At 35.7% G+C, this 25600-nt stretch overlaps 1 protein-coding gene across 14 annotated transcripts in view; it reads right to left on the bottom strand.

The window, feature by feature from the left end:
- Window positions 1-25600, bottom strand: part of CCDC7 (coiled-coil domain containing 7) — a 568294-nt gene that overhangs the window by 76301 nt on the left and 466393 nt on the right. For all 14 annotated transcript variants that reach the window (XM_058297711.2, XM_058297712.2, XM_058297715.2 and 11 more), the window contains 2 exons: window positions 21244-21345; window positions 14795-14911 (listed from right to left, as the gene is read on the bottom strand). In XM_058297711.2, coding sequence (XP_058153694.1) covers window positions 14795-14911; window positions 21244-21345 — 219 coding nt within the window. The remainder of the gene's footprint in view (window positions 1-14794; window positions 14912-21243; window positions 21346-25600) is intronic.

The following is a 25600-nucleotide window of genomic DNA, read 5'->3' on the forward strand; positions in this document are numbered from 1 at the left end:
TACATACAGAAGGATCACCTATTTGTAGGAAAGGGTGAATACTAATAGCTGGGTGGGATTTGAAAGCTAATTACTAAGTTATATTTGTTTGAAAACATCATCATTTATCCCCAAAAATACCTCTCTTTCTCACCTAGGAGCAGGAAATAGCAATTGTGGATTATAAGGTCCAGGTGTTTACCCCTCACCACATCCTTCCCAGGTCTAGCATTAGGTTTCTTTCAGAAACAGGCAGATGTTACAGGGATTGAAACTGCTTTTAATGATTCTCCAATGTACTCAAAGTTAGAGTCATAGACTAAGCTTGAAAAATCCCTGGTTATTTTTCACTCTCAAATCCACGGAAAGTGGCAGAATAGATAATTTCCCTCCTCCAATTCCCTCTCATAAACCTCCAGAAACAAAAAGGAAAAGAAAAAAATACATAAGAAAACTGCTGTAACCTCCAAACTACAAATACTGCCATGAAACCTGATTTACAGCAATGGAGCATACTGAGAAATGAGACCCATGTTGCCTTCACCTATAGCAGGATACAGATTATCCTCTAATGTGTCACCACTAAAAGACATGCCCAATATGCAGCGTATAAACTCACTATCTTTACCCCTCTCCCCAGCATGGGACACGACTCCCAGGGATGAGCCTTCCTGGCACCAAGATATTATTACCAAGCACCAACTAATGATGCATTTGGAAAAAGACCTTGAACAAAAGGGGGAAATATTAAATACAAATGAGTTTTTGTGGCTAAGAGATTTCAAAGTGAATCAGCAGTCATTCCAGAGGTTAGTTACACTTATGCACGTTTCAGCAGAATCACACTGACTGACACATTAAACAGTGCTGCAAACAGGTGCTATCTAGACACTACAAGCAGGACAGACAACCCCAGGAATCTGGCACCCCATCATTGGGCCTTAACTTGGAATATATGACATATCAGAGTTAGACTCATTTATACTTTTCCTACACATGATTCTTGTGCCCCTTTTATTTAAACCTGTGATTATCACTATACCCATTAAATGTATGTCCCAGAGACATAAATATTCTGGCTGTTCATATGCCAGTTGAACCATGAATCTCAGCAAAGTTGCATCTAACACCTACTCTCCAGTTCATCGGACTCACTCAGGACAACTAACAAAAGGATGAGGATGAACAATGCCCATCTCAAAAAACAGACAGTATCTACAGGTACAAGGAAAACAATTCCATCCATCTGCCCCATGGCATCTAATCCCCCTCTCAATCAGAAGCAAAAAGGGAATCGCCATCCCCAAATCCTCAGAACTGAGGAACAAATAGACATAATGTGGGAATGCAACTATGAACTAAAGTCAACTTATTATTCTAGTAATGGAAGAACTTGTAACATTGATATAAAAACAGTGGTTACCAGAGGTTCTGAGGGAAGGGAGGGGGAAGAATAGGTGTAACATAGGGCATTTTTGGGGCATTGGAATTGTTCTGCATATTGCAATGGCAGATACAAGCCATTATACATTTTGTCAAAACCTATAAAATTGTGCAGTGCAAAGTGTAAACCATAATGTAAACTATAAACTATGGTTAGTAGCAATGCTTCAATATGTGTTCATCAATTGTAACAACTGTATCACACTAATGAAATATTTTGTTAATGGGGGAAAGTGTGGGAGGGGGAAGGGTGAGGTATGTGGGAATCCCCTATATTTTTAATGTAACATTCATGTGATTTAAAGCTTCTTTAAAAATAAAGAAGAAAAAAAGTGATTAAAATGGGAAAATTTGTGCCATATATAAAGGAATAGAATATGGATTAGAGTGGAATAGAATATGGATTAGAGTGGACTTACTGATATTCTGTTCCTGAACTATTGTGATTAGTAATCGAAGAAAATGTGGCATTGGTGTGAAGAAAGTGACCATGGTGGCTGTTGGGTGTGGGGAATGGGAGGAAGAGATGAGATGTGGAGGCATTTTCAGGACTTGGAGTTGTCCTGGGTGGTGCTGCAGGGACAATTACCAGACATTGTATGTCCTCCCATGGCTCACTGGATGGAACGTGGGAGAGTGTGGGCTATGATGTGGACCATTGACCATCAGGTGCAGCGGTGCTCAGACATGTATTCACCAAATGCAATGAATGTCTCATGATGATGGAGGAGAATCATTCATGCTATGGGGGGAGTAGTGGGGTGAGGGAGGTGGGGGAATATGGGGATCTCATATTTTTTTAATGTAATATTAAAAAAATGAATAAAGACAAAAAAAAAAAAGTAACACCAAACTTTAAAGAAAAAGAAAATCCAAACCCTTAACCATGTCCTATAAAGCTCTTGCATGACATGACCTTACCTAATTATATATATATTTTTTAATTCTCAATTTCATTTATTTCTGTTCTAATTTTTGTTACTTCTTTCTTGTTTTGGGGTTGGCTTGCTGTTCTTTTTCTATTTTGACCAGGTGTGCAGTTAGCACTTTGATTTTAGTTCTTTGTTCTTTTTTTTAAATATAAGCATTTAGAGCTATCAATTTCCCTTTTACCACTGACTTTGCTGCATCCCATAAGTTTTGATATGATATGTTCTCATTTTCATTCAGCTCAAGATATTTACTAAGTTCACTTGTAATTTCTTCTTTGGCCCACTGATTGCTTAAGAGTGTGGTACCTAATTTCCATTTAATTTGTGGGTTTTCTAATTTTCAGCCTGTAATTGATTTCCAGCTTAATTTCATTATGGTCAGAGAAGATGTTTTGTATAATTTCAATCTTTTAAAATCTATTAAAAATTGTTTTGTGACCCAGCATGTGGTCTATCCAGGAGAATGACACATATGCAATTCAAAAGAATGTTTATTCTGCTGTATTGGGGTACAATGTTCTGTATATGTCTGTTATGTCAAGTTCATTTATCATATTATTCAAGCTCTCTGTTTCCTTATTGATCTTCTCTCTAGATGTTCTATCTGTTGATGAGGATGGTCTATTGAAGTCTCCAAATATCATGTAGAGCTGTCTTTTTTCTCCCTTCAGTTTTGTCAGTGTTTGCCTTATATATTTTTGGGCACTGTGGTTAGATGCATAAATACTTATAATTGTTATTTCTTCTTGGTGGATTGTTCCTTTTATTAATATATAGTGTCCTTTGTCTCTTATAACAGCTTTGACATGGGCAATTTTACCAAATATTAGTATACCTACTCCAGCTCTTTTTGCTTTCCATTTGCATGGAATGTCTTTTCCATCCTTTCATTTTAAATCTTTTTTTTTTTTTGGTGGGGGGGGGGTCTAATGTAGTCTCTTGTAAATAACATAGACTGTAGTTGCATCATGTGTTTTTATCCATTCTGTCAATCTGCATGTTTTGATTGGGGAGTTTAATATATTAACCTTCAGTGTTATTACTCTATCAGCAGTACTTATGCAGTTATTTTGTTCTTTGTTTTTTTGTAAGTCATATCTTTTTATTTTCTCTCTTTTCCTTTATTTTGATCACCTTTTCCACAGAGTTGATTTTTTGTGAAGTATGTGACTGGTTAATTTTTATATGGTTTCCATATATATTTTAAATGTATTTTTTTGTGTTACCCTGCAGTTTGTATTACACAGTCTATGTCTATAATCTACTAATTTGAAAAGATACCAACTTAGCTTCCAAGATTTATGTTCTCTGCTCACAAATCCCTCTGTTTCCCCTCTTTATATTTTCCCTCATTATGCTTTTATATTTGCATGTCCATTATCAGGAAATATGCCATTTTCTTGTTAAATTGTATTGTGATTCATAGTAATTAAAAAGTAGAGTTGTATAGTGAAGATACAGTACTTTCAGGTTTTACATTTACCTTTTTGTTTACCTTTACTGAAGATCTTCATTTCTTCACACTATTCTAAGCCACTCTCTCCTGTCTTTTCCTTTCATCCTGTAGAACTCCCTTTAATAATTCTTGTAAGATGAATATTTTGTTGATGAGCTCTCTCAGTTTCTGTTTATCTGTGAATATTTTAAACTCTTGCTCATTTTTAGAACAGTTTTACCAGATAAGAATTTTTTACTGGCAGGTTTTTCTATTTCAGTACCATAAATATATCACACCATTATGTCTCACTTCCATGGTTTCTGATGAGAAATTGGCTTTTAGTTTTATTGAGGATCCCCTTATTGATGAATCACTTTTCTCTTGCTGCTTTCAGAATTCTCTCTTTATCTTTGACAAATGACATTCTGATTAGTATATGTTTCCAAGTGGGTCTATTAGGGTTTATTCTATTGGAGGTTTCATTACTTGGACATATATATTTATGCGTTTCATAGGATTTGGGAAATTTTGGGCCATTATTTTCTCAAATATTTTTTCTGCTCCTTTTACCTTATCTTCTTCTGGGACAATCATATATGTTTGTACACTTCATGCTGTCACACAAATCCCTAAGATAGGGCTCATTTTTTTTTTTTCTATTTTTCCCTCTATCTGTTCTTCTGACTATATGATTTTGATTGTCTTGTCTTCTAGTTCACAGATTCTTTTTCTGCTTGTTCAAATCTGCTGTTGTATGCCTCTAGTGTATTTTTAATCTCTATTAGTGACTTTCTTGTCCTTAATTTCTGTTATGTTCAATTTTAAACTTTCAAATTCTTATTTATGCTCACACATTGTCTTCTTAATATCCTTTAACAGCTCTATATCCGTATTTTCCCTCATCTCTGTGAATTGATTTAGGAGATTTGCTAGAATTTCTTTGATTAGTAGTTCCAATTCTCTGTCTCCTCTCAAGTTTTAATTTGTTCCCTTGACTGAGCCATATCTTCCTGTTTCTTAGTATGATTTGTAACTTTTCGCTGATGACTGGGCTTCTGATTATTTTGATGAATTAACTCCGATGGTCAGTTTCTCCCACTTGTCTAAGGTTTTACTGATGGTTGACTTTGTGTTAAGGCTCTTCTTTGACACCTTGTCCAGCTTATTCTGGACCTTTACTGTAACCCATGTCTAACTGTTCAGATTTTTCCAGCTCTTTTTCATCTGTTTCTTACTCTGGATATGTGGTACAATTTTATAGATTGTACTTTGTGTATAGTTGCTTCACCTCTAGGAGAAAACTTCCTTTCCTCTCTCCCTTCTCTAGTAATCTCAAATTTCTTCTGACTGTTTTTGTGCAGAATTTTCTTCTGCACAAATTCTCTCCTTTGGTTTGTTTAAATTCTCTCCTTCAATCAGTGCCCCCTTTTCTTTCCACTTTTCAGTTCTGGGACCCACACTGTGTTACAACAGCTCAATCCTCCTCCCTTACCCTACTCTGATTTTTTTTTTCTCTGAGGCTCTTTTTGCCTCTAATTTCTTCCCCATTAGGGTATCTCACCCCAGGGACCCAGATGGGATCAATCAACAAAGTTGAGTTAATCCAGGAAAGCCCAGTTTGCATTGAAGTAGTTCAGCAAACAGTGACTGGAGTGAGTCAGTACACCTCCTACCAACAATTCTCCAGTGGTCTCCTCCATCCAGGGCCCTTTTTTATGTGGCACTCCTCAATGGCTTATGCTCTGCCCTGGGTTTCCACAGACTTGGATCTGTGCCTGGATATGTGTGAGTGGGGTTTTCATTGACTGCTCTAAGTGTTGTATAGTCTGCATCCATGGCAGGAGGGACCTGAGCCATGCTGCCTCTGCCTGATTCAAGCTGAGCAGGACTGAGTAAGGGGCAGTGGTCTGGACTGGTGGGTCCAGGATAGAAATTTCTTATACGCTCTTGGAGATTATTTCTTTTTTAATTCAAGTCCCTGTTTGTGGAATTCTTCTCCAGTCTCTATCAACTTCCAGAGTTTTAAGCAAGTGGAACTTGTCCTTTTATTAGTTTATTCTAAGGAAAGACTTTTCCAGGGGATGTGTTATGTCGCCAGGTTGATGAGGTCATTCCAACAACATTTTTAAATTAGTTTTTTTTCCCACTAAACTCAGCTGCCAGTTTTCTCAGATGACTTGATTCTTTTTCTTAACTCAAATAGAGCCATGGTCCTATTTTCTACTCCAAACTATTATACTCCTTACTTTTTTTCTTTATTATGCAATATGATACTTACTAGGGCACTTCCAAATACTTGTTATTTTTTCTTATTGTATTATTTGTCACTGCACATTTATTCTTCTATATGAGTTTTGAAGCACCTTTTCCAGTACATTTAAAAAAAAATGTTGATTAGGAGTTAGTAGGGAATGCTTTGAATAAAAAAGTAAATTTGGAAAGAATTGATACTTTTTAAAAATTCTGCTTTCCCTTGATTTTTTTCCTTTATTCTCCCCAGCAAAAATCTGGATTGTGATGGAAAACATGTTTAATGGCCCAAAATGAACAAATACCCATTATATTTGATCCAATTGAATGTTCTAAATCTTCATGAGGCAATATTGATAAAAAATATTTACTATCCTATAATCACTTTTTAAATAACACATAATTACTTATATCTAACAATAAGATATAATTTTTGTCCTTACTATTGTTTATTGCATTTCACACTTTTCTTCTTGGTGGAGCTCATCCTTTAATTATAGTCCCAGAAAAGGCTGGGAAATAACTATTATTTCTACCTCTCTTTAAGTGATAACATCTTTTGATATAGAAGAATAAATTCAAATTCTTCCACTGACATGAAATATTACTTTTTATTCATTTAATCATGTTTTACTTAGCATTTTCATTTTTACCAGAAAATTTTAGATATGATTTTTTTGCAACAAACATCCTCATAGAACAGTTAAGCTTAAAAAAAAACAACCCATGTTTCAGAATAAAACTCTGAGTTTCAAAAGTTAACCAAATAGATTTCAGATCATATAAAGATGAGAAAAATATAGGAGGGACTCAAATCCAGGTCACTTTTCACTTATCACAATATTATTTGGATAATTAAATAATTAGGGGTTGTAGAAAAGGAAGAATAAATTTTATTTCATTTTCTATTAAGCTTTACAAACTTTCTTCGTCCATTTACATTTCATCTGCCTTAAGAAATGGAATCACTTTCTCCTTTCTTCTTGTTTTACAATTTATCTAAAAAGCTTTAGCTTTTTTCTTTTTAAATTAATTCTCATTTTTATCATTACCAATGCTTTTTGCAGGCATCAGCTCCTTCTAAGCTTTAATTTGATGTGATTCATTAGCCATTCTGACACATCTAGGTTTGCACCATTTTTTTGACATTGCTCTTGATCATGTAAATTTCTTGAAACTTTTTACTTATTCTTATGAAATCTGAGCTCTGTAGCAATATGGTGCATCAGTCACATTGTTGCCTTGAGATTTTTTCTTCTTATATTTGTTAAAATAATTGCTGATTATAAAGTCAAAACTCATTTGTGAGAAGTCCTACCTGAATCACATTGCCTTTCATATTTTTTGATAGCAGAATTGAACTTAAAAGAAAACAAACATTTTATAGGATTTTTTTTCTTGATCTTTTTACTGCATTTGAACAAGAGAGAAAACAATAAAAATGTAAAGAAACAATAATTTAAAAATCCTAAATACAATCAATGATTATAGATATACACACTTTATTAAAAAGATATATTGCATACACTCTTCTGCATTTTCAGTTTTCATGGTACCTCAGTAGACTATGACATTCAATGCCAGAATTTCCCCACCATGAAGTAGAAAGCTAATATTGTATTGCCCAGACTCTGTAGCCAGAGTTCTAGGTTTAAGTTCTACCAAAATTAAATCTTGATGTAAAAAATAACAAGTGAAATGAAGTGGAGGCCATTTGCTTTTGTTGCTATTGGAAAGAAAGTTTGGAGGCACATTATTATTATTACTATTTTGGCTTGGTTAAATTTCTCATTTCTAGTCACCAGCTTCATGTAGGTGGGAGGGGCTTGTGATTATTATAGCAGAAGTATAATCACCAGGGACCATGTTGTTAACAACCTGGTCCTTATCCCAGGATCTCAGGGAACATGGAGTAAACTTAAAAACCATCAAATGGTGGGTGACCCTCTGGCTTCTCAATTGTCAGTTCTTCTATCATTTTGTAAACATCCAATTCTGTATACTCAATTCCTTTCTTTTTTTTTTTTTTTTTTAAAGATTTATTTATTTATTTAATTCCCCCTCCTCCCCTGGTTGCCCGTTCTCTGTGTCTATTCGCTGCATCTTGTTTCTTTGTCCTCTTCTGTTGTCGTCAGCGGCACAGGAAGTGTGGGCGGTGCCATTCCTGGGCAGGCTGCACTTTCTTTTGCGCTGGGCAGCTCTCCTTACGGGGAGCACTCCTTGCACGTGGGGCTCCCCTACGCGGAGGACACCCCTGCGTGGCAGGGTACTCCTTGCGCGCGTCAGCACTGTGCATGGGCCAGCTCCACACGGGTCAAGGAGGCCTGGGGTTTGAACCGCAGACCTCCCATGTGGTAGATGGACGCCCTAACCACTGGGCCAAGTCCGTTTCCCTCAATTCCTTTCTACTTAATTTCTATTCCCTTCTCTGAAAGATCACTTTCATCAAGGTTTTCAGCTCACCCATACATGTTTTTTTATTTCTAGAAATTAGATTCTATTTTTTTAACATTCATGGTTGTCCACAATCTTCTATTATTTAGTAATTAATTTTATTTTAATGTATTTCATCATTCTTTAAGCATTTTATAGTGTTATGTTTAATTTTTAAAAAAAATATCACTGCTGTATTAGTCAGCCAAAGGGGTGCTGAAGCAAAGTCCAGAAATCTGTTGGCTTTTATAAAGGGTATTTATTTGGAGTAGAAGCTTACAGTTATCAGGCCATAAAGTGTAAGTTACTTCCCTCACCAAAGTCTGTTGTCACATGTTGGAGCAAGATGGCTGCCAACATTCAGCATTCCTCTTCCTGTTAAGGTTCTATGGTCCCAGTTTCTTCCAATAACAATGTAAAGCTGGGGTAATTCTCGTCTCTCTCCTGGGGCTTGTTTCTCTCTAGGTTCAGCTGCTTTGTTCTCTCTACAAGATCAGCTGTAGACTATCAGGGTCTCTAGTCTTGGTTTCTCTCCCTGGGGCTCAATTCTCTCTGGGCTCAGCTGCTCTGCTTGCTTTACAAGGCTAGCTATGAATCAACAGGTGAATGGCTTGTCTTTCTTCCCAGGGCCTCTGCTGTGTCTGTGGAGCCTTCACTATTCCTCTTTGTTCTTCTCCTGTGTTTTCACTTCCCAGGCTCCAGCTCAAAACTCCAACTAACTCCTGTGCCTTGTCATTTTCTCTGTGAGTCCCCACTCACCAATGGGGCAAGGACTCAATATCCTACTGACATAGCCCAATTAAAGCCTTAATCATTATTTAATCAAGTAAAATTGAAACCTCTAAATTCAATATAATCTAATATGCCCAGAGGGACAGACCAGTTTATAAACATAATCCAATACATATTTTTAGAATTCATAAATAATACCAAACTACTACAGCATGACAGAAAAAAAAGACTGAACACTAAGAAGACAAAGACAACTAAAAACAATGTATGAGCCTTGGTTGAATGCTGTGTCAAGGAATAAAACAGTTACGCAGTTATAAAAGACAAATTATGACAATTAGGGGATAAATATGTCGATGGACTCTATATTAAGGATCCTGTGTATGACAATTACTTTTTGGGTAAATAGGAGAAGATCTTTGCTGAAGTAGTTGAAGTGTCATGGAGTCTGCAATTAACTCTCAGAAGGTTCAGGTGAAAAGCAAAAGGAGAGAATCTTGCAGAATGTATATATTTATTCATTGCATCATACTTGCAAATTTTCTATAGGCTTGATAAATCTAAAATATTAGAAAAACAAAATAGAAAAAGTAGCAATAAGAAAAATCTAAGGATGGGAAACGGACTTGGCCCAGTGGTTAGGACGTCCGTCTACCACATGGGAGGTCCGCGGTTCAAACCCTGGGCCTCCTTGACCTGTGTGGAGCTGGCCCATGCGCAGTGCTGATGCGCGCAAGGAGTGCCGTGCCACGTAGGGGTGTCCCCCAAATAGGGGAGCCCCACGCGCAAGGAGTGCACCTGTAAGGAGAACCACCCAGCGCGAAAGAAAGTGCAGCCTGCCCAGGAATGGCACCGCCCACACTTCCCGTGCCGCTGACGACAACAGAAGTAGACAAAGAAACAAGACGCAGCAAATAGACACAGAGAACAGACAACTGGGGGAGGGGGGGAATTAAATAAAATAAATAAATCTTTAAAAAAAAAAAGAAAAACCTAAGGAAATAAAATAAAGGGACAATCAAGAAAATTGTAAAAGTTAATGAATTAGAAAATAAAAAAAGGAAAGAGTACATAAAAGTTAAGAGTTTGATTTTTGAAGGAAAAAAAAGCACACAAATGAAACAGATATACAATATCGGATATCAGAATTTTAGAATATTAAAGCAAAAATCTTAAATAAAAAGGAAATACAAGTTAGTAATTTGTTAAAAGAATAACATAGCATGATCGAATAGGGTTTGTTCCCATAATCTAAGTAGGTGGTCTATTAATATAGTTACAGTATTAATGGTTCTAAAATGTAAAGATGTAGGTTCATTTTAACATAAATAGTGATTTTTAAAATTTACACATATTCTTGACTATAAATGTAAAAATGAACCCTGATTAAACTGCATCTAGACTGGAAAGTCTGAGTGAACCTAACCCTTTGGATTATGATTGTAAAGGAACATAATCAAAAGGAAAAAAATATCAGAGGTCAGCCTTTGACATGCAGTGACCATTATAACTGAGCACACTCATTGGAGAGGGGACTGGAACTTAATGCTCATGGCTACCCAAGAATATCCTTTCATGTGTAGGACTTCCTATGCTGTGGTGACCTGTCCTATCCACCCAAATTGTCTCTTCTTTCACAGTCAGGCACCCCTGTGAGGGTTGAAAAGCAGAAAAGCAGTACGTGATGCCTATGGAGAATTCTGTTGAAAATGGACCTGATGCTGTCATGCTGATACGTTGTGTTTCTTGCCCTGCAATCTATAAAGCTAAATGAACCTGGTACCAGGTTATGGTCTATCTTGGTCCCTGGGTGTGAATGTTATCCAAATCTGGAACTACTCTTGTTCATTAAACTATTTGTGTACATCCTTTACTTGGAACCTTGTTTTTTAAAAAATATATTATAAAGTTTCTTTTTAGATGTGTACATCTTTAAAACACAGAAACTCATACCATATATTTCTGTGGAATAAAGGTTGCATATAAAAATAAGATTACTGGTTACCTCTAAAAGGAAGAGAGGTTACTTGGAATGATGATAGAAGCCAAATGAGGGGGAGAGTCTTTAGTTTTATGTGTAATATTATAATATTAAGATAAGGAAGAATACAGTATATATTTTTTATATATTCATAAAGATGGGTGGATGGATGGATAGAAAGAAAGATAGAAAGATAGATAAATAGATAGATGATGGATAGATAAATGAACCTGGAAGTCAGTATGATAACAGTTAATTCTGGGCTTGGGTGATGGGCATTATCAATAATTACTATTTTCTTTTTTGTTCTTTTTTGTATTAGTCAATTTTCCCATAATAATATAAATAAATGCATGAAGATGAGTGGGTCTGGGGTAAAGATGAGAAGTTCAGTTTTGAACATACTGAGTTTGAAGAGCCCTTGAATTGCAAGCCACACATTGCAGAGTTGGGTGTGGTACATGGAGGAAGACATCCAAGCAGCAGGGTACATCCAGTGAGATGAACCTAGGAGTTTGTAAATGGCTCCAATTGCTATAGTTGACTGTTGTTTTTTTCAAATGTTTTGCTGAAAAAATTCCAAAAACTTGGGCACATGTAATGGAAAGAAAATGGGACTGCAGAATTTGAGGATTATAGTGAAAGAATAACTAAACTCACTAAAGGCAATACAGTGTAACATTAGTGAAGTAAAAATAAAAGCAAAGCAAAAACAAAACAATAACCTAGAAAAAATACATTGCACATTCAAATCTTGGCTTTTCTATTTAGAAACTATAAGATGCTATTGATCATATCATTTAATCTCTATAAGTTTCAAGTTCTTCAATACTTTATCTGTAAAATGGAGTCTCATAGTACCTGGCACATATTAAACACATCAGTAAATTGTCACTATTATCACTGCTATTTTTAAAAGGAAGTTAGACTGGATAAGAAGATAAACAGAGCTATATGGGACTAATATAAAATGAATAAAATAAAATAAACTGAGTCCTGAAATAAAAGCAGAAGGGAACAATTTTCTGATGACTTACACTAAATTTTTATTTTTAAATACATTTTGAAAAAATATCTGTAATTAATACTTGACATTAAGTAATTGGAACTATGACATTTGTAGTAATTTACTTAGCCTCTGTATATACCATTATATTTTATGTTCTATCATGTTTCACATTTTACAGACTTTCTGCTCTTAGACACTGGGACATTACAATGTTATTTTAAAAAGGCCAAAAGTATGACACAAAATATGATTATTGCTTAGTCTTCTTTTAAACTGATGTTCATATAATACAATGTAGCCAACATATAAAGTGGAAAGATGACCATCAGTCATATAAAATAATAATAGTAGTTAATAGTTTTATGGAGCCCATTATTACGTAAGTACTGTTTTAAGCACTTTACATACTTCCCACAGTGAAGTATGTACACTTCTGAGATAGGCTACAAATAGATAGCTCTATTTTTCAGATGGGGAAAATGAGATTAGATAATTTACATAGCTAGTAAAAGACAGATAGGCACCAAAGACAGGCAGTCTCTCTGGGCTTTTAAACATTCCCTTAACCTTACATTGCCTATTAAAAGAAGACAAATGAGTTTATATGGCTAAGAGTCTTCAAAAAGAGTCGGGAGGTTATCAGAGGGGTTGTACTTATGCATATCTCAGCAGGATCCCAGAGACAGCCAAAGTAGATACTACCCCAGGTACTGGTGCTCCTGAGGGCTATGGAGACACACAGGTTGTATGGTAATGGTAGAAGGTTCTGGAGTTCAGTGCCATGTCAGTTGGCCCTACTTTGGAATTTGTGCTCCTGAGTGTGATGGAGTTGGACTCAGATGTGGCCTTTCTACACATGCCTCTTCTGTCACTTTTACTGAATCTGTGGTCGGTGCTCGGGTTGTTGTATACTCAGGAGACTTGAATCTCTGGACTGTTTATATGCCAGCTGGGCCCTGAGACTCAGCAGAGCTGCAACATCTACTCTCCAGTTCATTGGACTTACCCAGGTCAGCTAACAGGGAGGTGAAGATGGTCAACCACCACACCAGGGAACCAAGAGTGCATACAACTACAAGCAGGAGAATTGCATCCATTATCCATGTGGGATCTACGGCCCCTCTCAATTTAGAGATGGAGTGGATATCACCATTCCAGGGTCCACAGGATGGAGGAATAAAATATGGATTAGAGTGGATTTACTGGTATTCTACTATACAACTATTGTGACTAGCAATGGAAGAAATTACATCATTGATGTGGAGACAGTGGCCACGGGAGTTGCTGAAGGCAGGGAGAGGGAAGAGGAGATGTGATGTGGGGGCATTTTTGGGACTTGGAGTTGTCCTAAATGATATTGCAGGAACAGATGCTGGACATTATATATCCTGCTATAACCCACTGAATGGACTGGGGGAGAGTGTAAACTACAATGTAAACTATAATCCATGCAGCGCAGTGTGCTCCAAAATGTATTCACCAAATGCAATGAATGTGCCATAATGATGAAAGAGGTTGTTGATGTAGGAGGAGCTGGGTGGAGTGGGGTGTGGGGTATATGGGAACCTCTTATATTTTCTAATGTAACATTTTTTGTGACCTATGTATCTTAAAAAAAAAGATGATTAAAAAAATTTTAAAAGGAAGATATGCATCTCCTTCCAGAAACAATTCAAACATGCATCACCGGGTGAATGAATTAACTGTGGTAAATTCATAAACCAAACCATCACACAGCAATAAAATACATGAACAAAAGTTGAAACAGTCAACAGTGATTAATCTCACAAGTGGCAAAAAAGCATATAGGCACACATATGTAAATCATATATATACATATATATCCTTATACTTGTACTAAATATTTTCATGTCTCTACATGATTTATGGTATGGTTTTGTGTGAGTAAATGGTAGTGTGCTTATATGATTTATGATATCACAAGTTCAAGTAAAAATTGCTTTCCAGTCTTTCTAAAAATGTTCTATCACCCCAAATCTATCTTTTAAAAACTTTTTATTGTATTAACATATTTACAAGTCAAATTTTCCATTTTTACTCTCTTAAACCACTTTTAAAACAGAGTAAATAAATGAAAAGTGTTCCTTTTACCTCCTTGTAACTATATAACAATATTAAGAATAAGTCCTCCTAGATAATAACCAATATTTTTTATCAGATGATTCTATTTGATAAGACTTTAAATGTGAAGATTGAGTGAATATCATAGTTTAAAAAATTATAATAGCTTCATAAAATTCCTTGCAAGGTGTTAACTAAACTGGTGCCTTATTAAATACTACTTCAAGAAAAAGGCAGGATTCCTTGGCCAAATAAATAAATATATGTAAGAAATGCAGTCTAATAATTAGAATATTAGGACTCTGAGAAGTAATGAGTAGAGCTGATAGCAACGCAGCATTCATTAGTTCTATGGAACTCCAATTTTTGGTAAACTCTGTTGTAAAGTATCTAAAATAAGAAAAGTAAGCTGTAACACCATAAGTAAAGCTGATCCACATTTAAAAACAAATTTTTAAATTTCTGTGTTTTAAGAAGAGAATTTTTAACAATATGTATATTACTATAACACATACTTTTCAATATTTGAGAGTGGTCAATTCCACTTGCTCGAATTTGATCCATGTATCCTGCAGCTAGTTCTAGATCCTCAACTGTAAGACTTTCATCTGATAGTTCATCCATATCCTGATCTAAAAAGACAAAAAAAGTTTAGTAAATTAAATACAGAAATACTATTGAGGGAAGCAGTTGTGGCTCAACTGATAGAGCATCTGCCTACCATATGGAGGGTCCAGGGTTCGATACCCAGGGTCTCCTGGCCCACGTGGTGAGCTGGCGCATGCGCAGTGCTGCTGTGCACAAGGAGTGCTGTGCCACACAGGGTGTCCCCTGCATAGGGGTGCCCCACGTGCAAGTAGTGCGCCCTGCAAGGAGAGCTGCCCGGCACGAAAAAAGCATAGCCCAACCAGGAGTGGCACCACACACATGGAGAGCTGATGCAGCAAGATGATGCAACAAAAAAAGTGACACAATTTCCCAGTGCTGCATGACAAGAATGCAAGTGGACACAGAAGAACACACAGTGAGCGAACACAGAATAGACAACTGGGGGGAAGGGGGGAGAAATAAAATAAATATTAAAAAAAAAAAAAGAAATACTATTAAAACTGATCTACTATAGCCTAATTCCAAGAAGACTAAAATTTGAAGGTTAGGAAAATATTAAAACATTATACCAAATAAGAGAAAAAAATGATCATTTCCATGAATACCAAAATTTCACTTCATAAATTTCAACATTTATTCTTGATAAAACTCTTTGAAAAATTAGAATTATAGATTTACTCCAAGACCTCTACTTCCTTAAGAAGTCTATCCTAATTTGACTGACAACATCTTGATTAATAGTGATGTGCCAAAAGGCATTCCTATTAAAATTATGAAAAAAAATAATGTAAATCATTATAATTTTCTTTATAAAAATTATCTAATTCTGGAAAGTTGGCAATATATGAAGCAGAAATAAAAAGAAACAGAAATTATGATTTTTTTTTAAGAATTACTTGTATGACTAAAATATATAATTATTAATTTTTTCATTATAAAAGAGAGAAATTGAAAACACATTTGGGTCAAAGGGATTACATATTTTCAATGTAACTGATATCTAGAAACATGTTTTAATATAATACAGCTATTCAGAGAAGGTTTAATTATATATATATACATCTATTTGTAACATTGATATATTCTGTTTCCTCACACTCATCTCAATTGGAATTACATACTTTTGGTATTTGTTATTTTGTAAGTTGTTTTACTGAATTAATTTTATTAACATAAATTTATTTGATCAATAATAAGGATGAAAAATATCTGTTGTTCATTTTTTGGTTGGTGGGAGTCATACTTCTAGTTTCTTTTAATATCATTTTCAGTAATTAAAGTATTTTTATATAAATTTTAATATAAAGACCTCATTTAACATAAAGAATATAATCAGTTGACTATCATGAATGTTTTTTCAGGTCTGTTGTTTGCTTTTTAAGTCTGGTGTTATAAAGAAATTTTAAGTTATTAATTATTTAATTTTTAATGATCTTTCCTTTAAGTATCTAATTATGAAGTTATAATTGGGGTAGCTTTCCTCAAAACAAGTTTAATTTATATTTTCTTTCAATGTTTCATTATTCATGGAACTAATTTAAACCTAGAAATCAATTTGCTGAATAGTGGAAAATAAAAATCTGCCTTTATTCATTCTTATTTGCCTTAATGCCACTTATTAAATAATCTATGTTTTAAATTATTTCACTATTGATTCAAGTGGCCATTTTCATGAAATTCTTTGATTAGATTCTGGAATTCTTAGTAGTCTTCATTTATGTGAATGAATGGGAGTTTTTAGTATGTAATTAGATCAAATACCACTGGTTCCAGCTCTACTTTGTTTTTTATTCAATTATTTTGATAGTGTAATGTGGTGTTATTACTTCTAATATTATTGAAGTTTTTAAATATGTGGTTAGGTCAAGTACCATTTCCCCAGCACTACCTCTCTTCTTACTCAATTATTTTGAAAGTGCAATAAGTCTACATTTTAGAATCATGTTCATAAAATACCATCAATAAAAAAAAACAACAAACAACCCCTGCATTTTGACTGGATATGAGTTATTCACACATTACTTTTAGAAGTCTTGCATTCAGGAGCACAGAATGTCTCACTATTTAGTCAACAGTTCCTCTTTGCCATTAAAATTCATTGTTTCTTTTATATGAAACCTGCCTATTTCTTGGTGTTTATTATTAGTTATTTTATTACATTTTTTGCTTTTGTTGATGCTGGTATATATAGGAATATTGCAGTTTTCCTTTGGCAAATTTATATTAGCCACTTTGATGAGCTTTTATTATTTATATTAAATAGATTTTTATTTGATTCTTTTAGGTTTAAAGGTAGAAATACAATAATCTTCAAGTAATGATTATATTGCATAATCTCTTCCAATATTTAAAATAACAGGTTTTTTTTTCTTTACATTGTTCTACAATAATATTTACTTTAGCGGTGACAGCAATTTTGTCCTATTCTCATCTTTAATAGTAGGGCATTTTATTTCACCATTAAATATGGTATTGTGATATTAGTTAAAGAAAGATTTTCTTTACAATGTTAAGAAAGAATTGTTTGGGAGGTGGACTTGGCCCAGTGGATAGGGTGTCCACCTACCACATGGGAGGTCCGCAGTTCAAACCCCGGGTCTCCTTGACCTGTGTGGAGCTGGCTCAAGAGCTGTGCTGATGTGCTCAAGGAGTGCCGTGCCACGCATGGGTGTCCCCGTGTAGGGGAGCCCCACGCACAAGGAGTGTGCCCCGTAAGGAGAGCTGCCCAGCGCGGAAGAAATTTCAGCCTGCCCAGGAATGGTACCGCACACATGGAGAGCTGACACAACAAGATGACGCAACCAAAAGAAACACAGATTCCTGTGCCACTGACAACAACAGAAGTGGACAAAGAAGAACACGCAGCAAATGGACACAGAAAGCAGATAATGGGAGGGGGAGGTTGGGGGGGTGGGAAGGGGAGAGAAATAAATAAAAAATAAATCTTTAAAAAAAAGGAAAGGGTTATTCACTTTATTTTTTTAAAATCATATATATCTATATGAAATAAAATTTATATAAAAATAATAGAAAACATAAATAAAAATTTTTAATAATCTTATCAAAATTTGTCACAACTGAAATTTAGGAACATACTGTTTCCTTTATAACTGTTTAAGGTAACAAATTATTACATGTTATAAGATACAATGATTCAATTAATAGAAAGAAATTCTGGTAACCAAATAGGAATGGTAGCAAAACAGAGATTGAGAGTAAAAGAAGGGTTTGCATGAGAAGTTAGAAGAGCAGTAAGTCAAATATAGTCAGATGCTTCCAAGCTTCCTCTAGTTTTCTCCATGGTGATCATAGCAGGGTAAAGAACTAGAATCTCTGGGTTTGAATCCAACATTTAATTTTGTGACTTCAGGTAAGTTACTCCATGTCTCATTCTCCTATCTTTTTTGTTGTTGTTCTCAACCCCTTTTTTTTTCTCCCCCTTATCTTTTAAATGGCGACAACACTACTCCTCTCATGGGGTTTCTGTGCAGATTATTTATGGACTGTGTGATAGTAAATATCTAATAAATGATAAAATATTTACTATTATTATTGTAAAGGTCAAAATAAAAACTGAGTAATTCAATATCTATTTTTAATTACCTCAAAATTTATTCTTCTAAATATGAATAGTCATATGATTTAAGGTTATTTGCTAATATTATATAAACTCAGTGTTTCCAGTTAGGCAACATTGTGTTTCTTAATTTGAGGATGATCTTTTGCTTTTGAGTCTACCACCAAAAGACTTTTATCTGCCATCTGATATATCTTCTGATCTAAAAAGTAGATGTACGAAATACATTGAAGAGAGGCACATCTACTCTAAAAACATTTTGAAATACATTGACATATTTCTTTCCTCATTTTCTTAAGCTGCTAAATTTTCCATATTAAAATGCATAGCTGAATAACTATCCATTAAACTCTTTTAAGTTGTATGAAAATTAACAAGCATGAACAAGTCAGTGAACTAAATATAAGTTGTCTTATTCCTTTCCTTCATTCAATTCAAAAGGCCTCAAAGAGGGGGGGTGGAATCTGTCTGTCTGTCTGTCTCTGTCTCTCTCCATCTATTCATCCATCCACCTACCTACCTACATCTGTCATCTAATAACAAACATGAGCCATGAAGGCATGGGTCTGAGATCAGTGTAGAAAGGGTGCTAGCACTTAAAGAATATCTAGTAAGGTAAGTGCTGCTTCCCCAGATATGCCCTCTTTTCTCAATTGCTTTGCATAGTCCCACTTGTTATTTTTCTAAATGTTTTTTTTTTTTTAGAATTATTCTTATCAAGTTCCAGTAACAGCAGAAATAACAAACAAGCATTGTCATTTTGACTGGACACATTACATTTTTTTCGTAAGGGTAGAACTAATATTTTATTGTCATTTATAATCAGATGGCAGTTGGGTATGTAGTTTTCATATGTGATCTTTTTTTTTTTGTAAATAAGATTAGAACAGAAGAGAGAATCTTACACACTTAGCTTAGGGAAAGAGTTGACTTTAGAATCACTTAGATGCAAAATTCCCAGTGTCTGTCCATGGCAGAAGCTTTGAGCAGGACCCTCCAGCTTAGTTCCTCCAGGAAAATCCCTGGGAAGCTGCAAACTATGGAGCTAAGGGGTCCAGAGAAGCCCTGCCCCTGACAAGACACGAACTGGGGCTGCGTTTTAAGAATTATCTCCCACAAGGGGTAAAACCCTGCAAATCTTTTTTGCCAGAAGAATTGGAGTGTTATAAGGAAATAGGCAGAGAGTTAGGAAAACCAGAAACCTTTTAACCTTAACTGATGGCACTTGAAGAGGTTCCTTATTCTACAGAGGAGAGTTTTAGTAAATGGAGTGCATTTCCTCATCCCTTTAAGGAGACATGGCCACGTGGTCTGTGGCCTTCAGCTCTGTCATTGCCTTCTCTCTAACACAGATTTAACTGGAATTCAGAGTCCCATACAGAGCCCACTCTCATCCATACTACAGTCACGTGATATGGCAGGAAAACATTAGCCAGCCTCTTTCTTTTTAGACTATCAGTAGGCAGGTCATCCAGTTTCTGAGAAGGCACCCCAATGGGGAGTCTGCTGGGTTGCTGGAAGAGCTGCCCATTATCCTAGGGGAGGATAAAACACATTCATCAGTCTATCTGGAGTCCTGCCACTAGACCTGGTTGAAGGGATTGCTCACCGATCCAGCATCCTGGAGAGTTTGAAGCTCTGCTTGCTGTCCCCACATTCCAGGGATCAGGAGCTTCACATCTCTGGGTGTCTCCAGAACCTTAGAGGTCTTGGGGGTGTCTGGGTCTGGTTCCCAGACTGAATACCCAAGGCAGGATGACCCTAGGAAAGGGGCTGGCCAGGGACCTTTCTTTTGCCTACTTTGCAGATGGCTAGGAGAGCTCACCTCACCGGGGATTCCCAGCCACCAAGTTAGGCAGTTAAACCCGGTATTAAAAGTCCTTTTTTTAGGGAAGTGGACTTGGCCCAGTGGTTAGGGCATCTATCTACCACATGGGAGGTCCGCGGTTCAAATCCCGGGCCTCCTTGACCCGTGTGGAGCTGGCCCATGCACAGTGCTGATGCATGCAAGGAGTGCCCTGCCACACAGGGGTGTCCCCCCATGTAGGGGAGCCCCAAGGAGTGTGCCCCATAAGGAGAGTCGCCCAGCGTGAAAGAAAGTGCAGCCTACCCAGGATTGGCGCCAATGCCCGTGCCACTGACAACAGCAGAAGCAGACAAAAAGAACACATAGCAAATGGACACAGAGAACAGACAACTGGGGCAGGAAGGGGAGAGAAATAAATAAATCCTTTTTTTAAAAAAGTCCTTTTTTAAAAACTAGAGAATAATTGTCCTGTGACTTGCCAGTGAACAGCCTCGAGCCTGAGATAACCTCAGGGCCTTCCCAGGAGTGAGAAGGAGGAAAGCCTCAGGGTACTACCAGGGGTAGGACTCACATATCACTAACAAATGCATTTTCAGTTTCTAAGGCATTCTAAAGCATCTCAGGGACCCAAAATTAGGACAGCAGTAGTTGGAAGATGAAAGGCACTTCTAGTGCCAAAGGAATTGCAACATCAGGTGATAGCCATTCTGAACTCACAGAGAGGACCTGGTAAACTCCTGGTGGCCTCCTGCTCGATTTAGGCCACATGCCCAATCAGGTCTCAAGGTTGGTTTCACCTGCCACCTAGACCTTCTTGGCTCTACACAGGTGGCGGCTCACCTCCACCACATCTGAAGAGGGAGCTGGAAGTCTGGACAGACGGAGTTTATGTCCTGTGGGAGCCTATCCAGGAACCCCTCTAAAACAGCAGAACCAAAAGAGGGCACAGACAGGCCTTAATTAAAACTCACCAGTCTTCGGCTGGGGTCGTGGAGCACCGCTCGCCTTTCTGTCTCCTGGCAATGGCTCACCAAATGAAGCCAGGGAATTGTCGGATTCCTCTAGGTTCTTGGCTATGTTGCATAAAAGAATTTAAGAACACACTGGTTTAGTTAGGCCAGTAAAAATAATGTAAAAATAATGTACTGGAAAAGAACAGAGCTTAATGAGACATAGGAGAGAAGGACAGAAATATGCACCAAGATTTGGTGCAGGCTCCTCTAGGCAGAGGGAGCTGACATGTTACTTTTAAGGGACTTTTCATTCAGGAGCATGGAAAGTCTCATTGCTTAGTTAACATTGTTGACATTAAAGTTTGTAGTTTCCATATAAAAATTGCATGATTCTTGGTGTTTATTATTAAATATTTTATACTTTTGTTTTTGTCAATGCTAGGGTATTATCTAGAAATGTTATTGGTTTTTTTGGTGTATATATATATATATATATATATATATATTTTAACCTAGTTAGTTATTGAACCTAAACTCAATATAAAGTATAAATTTAAACATGTCAAGCATCTTGGTAGAAAAGACAATTGTATGATATACCCTACAATTAACCCTTCATTAAAAACCACCCAACAATGACCCTAGAAAATCAATGCTAGAACTAACTCAGGTAAAAGAATTCAGAAAGGTAGCAGGATATAAAATTAACACACAGAAATCAATAGCCTCCACATACTCAAATAATAACTTATTTACAATAGTAATAAAAAGTTTTAAAAATTCAGATATAAACCTAACAAGAGATATACAAAAATCCTGCAAGGGAAGCTTTAAATACACTTGAATGACACAAATATCTTTTTTTTTTTTTTTAAAGATTTATTTATTTATTTATTTCCTCCCCCTCCCCCCCGTTGTCTGTTCTCAGTGTCTATTTGCTGCGTCTTGTTTCTTTGTCCACTTCTGTTGTCGTCAGCGGCACGGGAAGTGTGGGCGGCGCCATTCCTGGGCAGGCTGCACTTTCTTTCGCGCTGGGCGGCTCTCCTTATGGGGTGGACTCCTTGGGTGTGGGGCTCCCCTACGCGGGGGACACCCCTGCGTGGCAGGGCACTCCTTGCGCGCATCAGCACTGCGCATGGGCCAGCTCCACACGGGTCAAGGAGGCCCGGGGTTTGAACCGCGGACCTCCCATGTGGTAGACAGATGCCCTAACCACTGGGCCAAGTCCGTTTCCCACAAATATCATTTGAACAAATGAAGAGAGCCTTTAATCTTGGATAGAATGACTTAACATCATAAAGATATCAATTTTCTCTAAGTCAATTGATAAATTTATCATGATTCCAATAAAAATACCAATAGCATGTTTTATGGAGCAAGACAACGTGATTCTAAAGTTCATATGGAAAAAATATAAAAATAACTAGAAAAACACTCAAAAGAAAAAGCCATGGCTCTGACAGATATTAAAATATACTATATCTAGTCCTATCGTACATTAAAGCACATTATAAAGACACTAAATTTTAAAAAATGTAGCACTGGCATGTGAACAGATGGAACAATGGAAAATAAGGGAAAGTCCAGAAATAAACCCCAAAACTCATAGAGATTTGATATATAATAAAGATGGAACCTAAAATCACTGTGACAAAAAAGAACTTTTTAATAAAAGATGTTGAGATAACTAGGTTGTCAGTCAACTGGAAAAGGATAGAATTGGATTCATACTTGTAATATATATAAGAATAAACTTCAATTGGAACAGAGATCTAAATGTGAAAAATAAAATCTTGCAGCTACTAGGAAAAAAATAGGTGAATTCCTATAAAACCTGGATATAGGGGGAAACTTTCTATGATTTAAAATAAACAATTGTGTAAAAATTAAAACAACAAACAACTGTTTTGCATCGCAAATATCCAATAAGTAATGTGAAAAGACAAATGGCATTTTAGGAGACAAAGGAGTAAAAGACTAAAAAGCCTCACAGGCTAATGAGCAAAAAGCATGGCCAGACAATTCCAAGAAAAGAAGTAAAGTAGCCCCTTGACATGAAATGATGTCCAACCTTATTCATTACAAGAGAAATAAATGAAAGTTCACTGGAAAAACATTTCAGAACTGTAAGATTGATAACAGTAAAATATTTGACATCACACTCTTTGATGAGGCTATGGGAAAATGGGCATTCTCATAGATAGCTGGGTTAATGAGAAAGCAAAATATTACAAGTCTTATAAATTGGATAGTTGGCAATATCTAATAAAATCATAAATGCCTTCATCCTTTTGCCCAGCAATACTGCTTCCAAGAATTTACCTTTAGAATACACCTTCAACATTATTAAAACACTTTAGCACTACATTGTTCACTGTGACATTGTTTTGGTAATAGTAAAATAATAGAAACACTCTAATGCCCAAACACAGGAGACTTTGAATAACTAAGGTATACCCTCATATTAAAGTTCTACGCAGCTGAAAAAAATAGGATCTCTTAAAACTGATATGAAGTGATTTCCAGAATATACTGTTAAATAAAAAGAAAACATATATGTTTATGTACACACCACAATATACATGTCATTTATCATACATATGTGTATCATACATAATAAAGGAGAAATAAGAAAATATATATCTATCTGCTGCGTTTTTGTTTTATTTTCTAAATAAAACACAGGAAGGAAGGATAAACTAGAAACTGAGATTAAGTACAAATAGGGGAAGGAATGATACTTCTGTGAGTATACCTTTATTTTTATAATTTGACTTTTGGAAACACTAGTTAAAAAAAATAAAAATAAATCAACAAGTATTAGAAAAAATCCTAAAAAGAAATAAAAGTAGAAGGGATCTCACTATATTTCAAATTATTCAAACACCAAAATTTTGTATACAGTATTAGGATAATATAATCTCAGTCAAAAGACAAGAAACCTAGAGAAACATTGAACTCTAAGTAAATATTTTCATAGTGGTATATGGATTAACAATTCTCAAGCAACTTACTTTGTATTGTAGGATTAAGCAAATGAGTAAGACATCTTGTGTTCATGGATTGGAAGACTAAATAGAATTAAATGTCATTTGGGAAAGAATAATATTTCAACCAATAGTGCTGGGAAAACTGGATCTCTATTTGCAAAAAAAAAAAGAGACCCCTTACCTCACACACATATTTAAAAACTCAACAACTCAAAATGGATCAAAGACCTAAACATATGAATCAGAACTATCAAAATCCTAGAAAAACTGTAGAGAAGCATTTTTAGAACCATGTGTTAGGCAAAGTTTTCTTGGACTTTGCATCTAAAGTACAAGTAATGAAAGGAAAAAATATATAAATGGGATCTTATCAAAATTTAAAAATTTTGTGCATCAGATAACTTCATCATGAAAATAAAATGACAACCTACACAATGGGAAAAAATATTTTGAAGTGATATATCCAATGTGGGTTTAACATTCAGAATAATAAAGAAATCCTACATTAAACAACAAAAAGACAACTCAATTTAAAAAATGGGCAAAAGGACTAAAGTTGACTTACTATTATTCTAGTAATGGAAGAACTTGTAACACTGATTTAAAGGCAGTGGTCATTAGAGGTTCTGAGGGGAGGCAGAGAGAAGAATAGGTGCAACATGGAGCATTTTTGGAATTGTTCTTCATGACTTTGCAATGATGGATACAGGCCATTATACATTTTGTCAAGGTCTATAAAATTTTGTAGCGCAAAGTGTAAACCATAATGTAAACTATAGACCATGGTTAGTAGCAATATCTCAATATATGTTAATCAATGGTAACAAATGTACACTTATGAAAGATGTTAATGGGGAAAAGTGTGGGAGGAAAATGGGTAGGGTATATGGGAATCCTCTAAATTTTTGATGTAACACTTATGTAATCTAAAGCTTCTTTAAAAATAAGAAAAAAATATTAAATAATGGGCAAAAGACTTGCATAGATATTTCTGCAAAGGATATATACAAATGGCCAATGAGCATTGAAAAGATGCTCAAAATCACTAGCTATTAGAGAAATGGAAATCAAAACCACAATGGGACACCATTTCACACCAACTAGAGCGTTACTATTAAAAAGTGGAAAATAACAAGTGTTGGAGAGGATGTGGAGAAACAGGAACACTTGTTTATTTTTGATGGGAATGTAAAATGGTTCAGCCTCTGAGGAAGACAGTTTGGGTATCTCAGCAAGTTAAGTACAGAATTATCATATAACCCAGCAATCCCACTGGAGCAGTTTGATATTATTGATGAATTCCAAAAAGAAATATTGATTATGCTTGGAAACTGGCCTGTTCCTCTTGGTATGATACTCTTTGATTGTATTAAATTCAGAGGTTT

The sequence above is a fragment of the Dasypus novemcinctus genome, chromosome 5 (genome assembly GCF_030445035.2).
Source record: "Dasypus novemcinctus isolate mDasNov1 chromosome 5, mDasNov1.1.hap2, whole genome shotgun sequence".
Taxonomy (NCBI): Eukaryota; Metazoa; Chordata; class Mammalia; order Cingulata; family Dasypodidae; genus Dasypus; species Dasypus novemcinctus.